The sequence below is a fragment of the Pundamilia nyererei genome, unplaced genomic scaffold, assembly GCF_000239375.1.
Source record: "Pundamilia nyererei isolate P.nyererei 1_Seehausen unplaced genomic scaffold, PunNye1.0 scaffold00172, whole genome shotgun sequence".
In the NCBI taxonomy this organism is placed as follows: Eukaryota; Metazoa; Chordata; class Actinopteri; order Cichliformes; family Cichlidae; genus Pundamilia; species Pundamilia nyererei.
The window spans coordinates 52,853-58,852 of NW_005187573.1; the positions used below are offsets into that span (position 1 = coordinate 52,853).

The window sequence follows — 6,000 nt, forward strand, 5'->3', positions numbered from 1 at the left end:
TGCTGTCCCATGAGTAATGACTGTCATACTGAAGCCTGGTTCACTCAGTGCTGCCTGATTACAGTTAGTCATTCACAACTCTACTGTGCTTCCAATCCATTGTATCGTTGTATCTGCAGGGAGATTGAGCAGGACTCTGTGTTCATGCGTGGAGCTTTGGGGTAATGAGTTGCCAGCTGTGAATAGGGCTGCAAACCTATAGACTGTAATTAAAATCAACAAGCTTTGTCTTTTAAACTACCATTGATCAATATTATTGAAGTTTCTGTTGATAACTGCTACATTTGACTTAAATATCTTTCGGCAGTTTTTTTTCTGAATGGCATGCGATTGTGAAATCAATACTGTAAAATCAAAGAATGCATTCTACGCTCCAACATTTGCTGTTTGATGTAGAGTACGACTTCCTTAATTCTAAGTAATGGATTACTATTTTCTCTCATTGTTTTGTTGTACGTCTTTGTCCATGTTCTTGTCCTCCAGCTGACCACCATGTACAGAGGTGGCACGTGGATTCCAAAAGGCTGTGTTGATGTAAGCATACAATCAAGGCAAAGTAAACACCTCTGCTGCCTTTCCACTGATGGCACCATACTGATTTAAGAGAGTGGGCAACTTTCCTGGAAAAAGTTTTGAAAGCCACAACAGCAGTGTTCTGCCAGACTACTTATTACTCAAACCTGAAACAGAAGGTAGCCACTCTCAGGCTGTGTCTTGGACTCCTGCTGTTCTTTGTTAAAAATGCTGGGAGGAAGCAATGTGAAAAGCTATTTTTAAATGTTCAAATAAAAGACACCAATGTGCAGAAAATGAGTTATATATATGAGACGTAACTAAAGCAATTTCTGAAAGAGCACATGAAATTGTTGCACATGAAAGGCTCAGAGAGAGCTGGAGGAGCAGACTGTTATTTCAGCAACAAGGAGCACTCTGGCTTTTCAGGAGTGCTTCTCCTATTAAGCTGGGTCAACTTAAAAGATTAAAAAACAATAAAAACAAAAGGAAAAAAAGGATTGCAACCTGACGACATACAATTGCAAACTGATAGCAGACTGACTCCATGTTATTGTTACATTGTTATAGCCTTCTTGAGACCTGAGGTCACTTTGTAAGTGGCAGCTGATTGTGAATGGTCACAGACCTGGCCTCAGCTTTGAAGCAGTCATTAAAAAAATGAATAGTTCATTGCACATGTTTGCAATGAATGACAATCGGTAATCACTATTTCCCTAGTGGGACTGTAGCATAAGGAAACCTCCAATAAACTTCATGTTTCATGTTAAAAATGTGTTTCTTCAGTGCAAAGGTGACATTAAAGTATGTCACAATGACAACAACAGTCTTATTTCCCATGATTTAATAAAGCTGTCTCACAAAGGGTGAAAAATGTTGTTTTCATTGATTGGTTAGAGCTGCCTAGGATCATTAAACATCTGACATGAAATTAGTAGACGCCAGCCCTCAACAGAAGAGTTCAGGCTCTTTCTCTTTCAGTGTGACAAAAGCACCTTTGCAGTTCAGAGGCTGGTGTTTGACAGACAAGACATGTCACAAGTCATGTCATGTCTCTCACCGCTGACTTACTTGTACGGTTGATGTCTTGGAGACTTTGCTCTGCTGAATCCATGAGTCCCTCCTCCATATCTATCTCTGTGTACCGATCATGCTCCTGGTGTCTGTGGTGGCTGTAATGTCTGTCTCTATCCATATCACTACCCTCTTGACTAGAACGCCTTCGCCTGCGTTTACGTCGATATCTTCGAGCTACTGGCACACCAATGTAGATGGACTGATGATCTGTGGACAAATATATACAGTTCTTGGTCATAGATTGGAGAGTTCCAGATATACAGAAGGTGGCAATAATTTTTAAGAACAGGTGTCATTTAGAACAGATTTCTGTAACACAGGCGGTTGCAGTGAATGCTAAATGAACAGCTCTGAATTGGTTGACTGACAGCCAGCAACACTGGCAGATTACCTAATGAGATTTTTCATTAATCCCTGATACTCAGGAGTGTTTTAATGAATGTTAAACTACTATAATGAACAGAATAAATTATGTTTCGCAACTCTTGTGTGGTTATTAACAACTGCAGCATGTTGCGATTTGTCACTGTTGACACAGAAATAAAGAAAATTAGGCCTATTGACAGTCACAGTCTCGTAGCTTGGCTTGCACAACCTCCATTTTGCAGCAAAATCCTGGATGATGTGAGTCTGATCATCTGCTGGCAATTTGAATAGTGCTGTAAAACTAACTGCACTAACTGCACACACAACTCCAGATGGAATTACTAAACTACAGGGAGACACAAGCCAATATTTGATGTTTGGATAAAGAACCTGCCGAGCTGCTGCTTAGTGTAAAGCTACACAAACATGCATACAACAACTCCCCAAAGACCCCCCCAAAATACACACACACACACTGCTCATTTGCAGCACATTAACAACAGTCACCCACACAGGCTCTCAGAAAAAATTAAAAAGAAATTGAAAATTAGAAGTTAGTGTGATCTGTCATGGTAACATAAAAATCTAAAATGGGTAGAATGGCTTTCCCATTTTTATAAGCTCATGGGGCCAGTGTGTGATAGATCCAATGCATGGATAGCACACAGGTAAACACACACTCACCCTCCTCATCCTCGTAGCGAAGGTGAGAGACTCCCATCCCTCGGTCTCCATGCTCCATCCTGCTAAAGAGGAAGAGAGAGTGACAAGACACTCTAGGCAGACTGTGTGTGTTTGCTGTGTAATGCACAGTGTAAAAGTGCGCACATATTTATCTCTCGGGTTCCCTTTTTTAATCGAAACCTAAGATGGCACTGTCCCCTCTGTACATATGTGCACGTGTGTATGTTGGCTGTTGCTCTATATCTGAGAACGAAGCCTGCGGCAGCAGCTGAAGCCGCTCCTGTTCACTGACCTGCTTATTGAGTCACTGTGCGGATCAATGGCAAAATAATTAAAGGGTGGCCAAGTCGATAGAATAGAGCATAATTAAAATAAATGAGAGGGTAACACACGTGGCATTGGATGCCACCAGCTGAGCTTAAAGGCAGCTTGTTCCTGTTGGTGGGTGTTGAGGGTGGGCTTTCCTTTATACATTGATGGTATTATTTAAAGTACTCCAGTTGCAGGCTGTGAATGAAATTCAGTAATTACAGAATAATTACAGTTTTCAGCTTCACGGTCAACATTTGTTTGAGGAAACCAATCGGAGATCTCTGTCCAGAAGAGCGCAGTCCTAGGAACAGCTAAGATACTGCGCAGGACTCTCAAGCTTCCAGGCCTCTGGTAGAGGACCCGAGCTTGAAGGATTGACCGCCCACAGGGGCGAGTAGGGAATTTTTATAGTTACAATGTAACAATGTAGAATGTTACAATGTAACTTAATATGAACTTAATATGAAGGCATTGCCCCATTCTTCAGTTTCCTTAAGCTCAATGGAGCAAAGGCTCTTTCAGCATCAACAGATACGTTTGCTGGGTTAATAATATGTTAATATTTTTTTACAGCTGAAAAGAAAACTATTATTAAATAGTATTACTGGTTAAATGTAAAAAATAAAGTAAAATCTACTATCCTAGGAACCTAAACATTAGAGCTGATGCTGTATTAAGACAGCCATAATTACAATTTAAAGTTGAAATAATCAGAAATTTCTAAAGAGAGGGTTGGACGAAGGGAGTTGTGGAAATAAATAGATATTTCTATCCCCCCCCCCCCCATCAAAGCCCCAATCACCAGATGAGAATGGGCATGTGCTTCTTCATCACTAAAACTAAGCTGTTGATGATGTTCGGTTTCCCTCAGTATTCAAAGCCCAGAGGTCTATACCCTCTGCTTAACTCATTATCCAGTGAAGGAATATTATTGATTATTTGTCCAGTGATGGCACAACTATCTTGCTTATTCAAGGTTTAATAGGAAACATACTTATGTATATATTATTCTAGTCATAATAGAGAGTAAAATTAAATAATCTTTCTTGACTGCTTACTGAAAAGGTACTCAGAGCACACATGTATCTACCGGGACTTTGTCCATGACTTAAACCAGACTTTTTGTCCTCAAAAGACAAATACAAATACCTGAAATTAGATTTACATAAATTTAGATTCCTCTTTTACTGTTTTTTTAGATTACCAAAATGTAAGACCGTTAATTGGCAGCAAACGAATAACAAAAAAGGCAAACAAACCAAAAACATCAACGATGATCGTAATCATGCATTTTTTAGTGTTTGTCACAGACGTTTCTGTTTTACACACATCTGATTTCTACAGCAATGTTTCTTTGAACGGGAATTTGCAGATAATGCCTCATTTCACATAGAACTCTTGAAATACAATCCGCCCTGAGGGATGAGTGGTGTAAAGTGGCTGGTGGAGGGTGGGGTTTAGCCAGGCAGAGCCCGCTTGAGTTGCTGCTGTGAATGTCTATAGCGCTGGCTTCCTGCCTCTGTAATTAGCGCTGTCACATCAGTGTCCTTCACACCCAGTGGGCAGATGGAGCGAGAGCTGCAGGCGCAACACTCGCTCCCCCCCACCAGCTGATCGATAGGCTCTCCCTGCTTCCAAACACCCCATGTCACTTGATAGAGACATGAAACATACTCGTACATAAGCGTGCACACGGGACAGAGTGCTCTGCCAAGTCTCTGTAGGCCAAATTCGAATTTGGTTCAATAAGCGTTGATCTTTTGATTGCGGTGGAATAATGTATCTGGTCCAGTGAACTTAATCTGGAGGAAATTGAGGAAACTGGAAAAATAATTTTGAAAGTGACAGTTTTTCACTTCAGTGACAAGTGTTTAATTACTTTTAATAAGGAAAAAGGTAGTATGATTTCACTGACACAACTGCAGTCTCTAATTTGTTACACATCAGTACATTCACAAGCAAAAGATAAACATTAAGAAACAGGCACATACAGTACACACCAGTCACTCACACGTTGAATTCTTGCTTTGCTCATTAACATTGTAAGTATGATTTCTAATATCAGGCAGTGTGTGTTAAATTTGTGCCTATAGATCAATTGAGACGGGATCCGAGTACTTTGGATAAGTGGGGCTCATTAGTGCCTCAGCAAGCTCAAAGAATGATTCCACATGTCATTAGCTTGTTTTTCAAAGACTGTTTATGAAACTTTATTTCCCTTTAGAACAGACCAGTGTCTTGTGGGAATAAAGCAAAAATGTTTTAAGAGCCACTGATCACACACTACTCGTGTGACTTCCTTAGACATGATCAAAACTGTCACACAGAGCTGAAGATGACAGAATTCTAGTTTCAGAGACCACAGTTCTCCAAACTCCCCACATTACTGACACTGCTGGTTTAATTTACATATGTTAGGCCTGGAGCCAAGGATGGGAAAAACAGAGACTAAATGTCATCTGTGACTCAATAGGCTGAGAAAATGAAACAGTACTGCTCAGGCAACAAGATAACTCAATGGTGGGGAAAGAGAAAAGAAAAACAACAACAACAAGAATAGTAAGAAAAGTAAGTAATATAGTAAGAAAAAACATACTAAACCCTACCTGGGTTAGTTGTCAGCTGGAGTAAGCAAAAGAAGAAAAGAGTTTGGCTGCTTGTGGGGAAGCATCAATGAAAACATGCTAGTGGAGCTCCAACAAACTATTAAATGGTACAAAGTCGGCAAAGAGGAAAGCTCCTTTGTATTTGTCTCTGTTTGTCTCTCCAACTGGCTCTCGCTCTATCTCTCTCTCTCTCGTGACTGGGTCAATAATGGGCAATGAGGACTGAGCAGAGAGCTTCAGGCAGGAAGCCGTTTCAGAATATGGTTAACACCAGCCACTGGTAGAGAATCTCTATACTGTGCCAATAGGTCAATATGTATAGGACTGTGGAAAAGCAATAAAGAATAGCAAGCTATCACAGCAGTGACCTTATGTGAGCCTCGAAGGGAATTTATTACAGCTTTGAAGTGACTGTTGGTGCGAGTTTTGACCAGAATACTGT

The 6,000-nt window shown here is 40.5% G+C and overlaps 1 protein-coding gene across 1 annotated transcript in view; it reads right to left on the reverse strand.

Moving 5' to 3' along the window:
• The window catches only part of slc4a5a (solute carrier family 4 member 5a), a 39,105-nt gene extending 33,429 nt beyond the window's left edge, over window positions 1–5,676 (reverse strand). Inside the window, exons 1-3 of the mRNA XM_013914130.1 lie at window positions 5,559–5,676; window positions 2,641–2,699; window positions 1,585–1,797 (exon numbers count right to left, since the gene is read on the reverse strand). Of these exons, the coding sequence (XP_013769584.1) occupies window positions 1,585–1,797; window positions 2,641–2,698 (271 nt within the window). The 5' untranslated portion in view covers window position 2,699; window positions 5,559–5,676. The remainder of the gene's footprint in view (window positions 1–1,584; window positions 1,798–2,640; window positions 2,700–5,558) is intronic.
• Window positions 5,677–6,000: the final 324 nt, after the last annotated feature.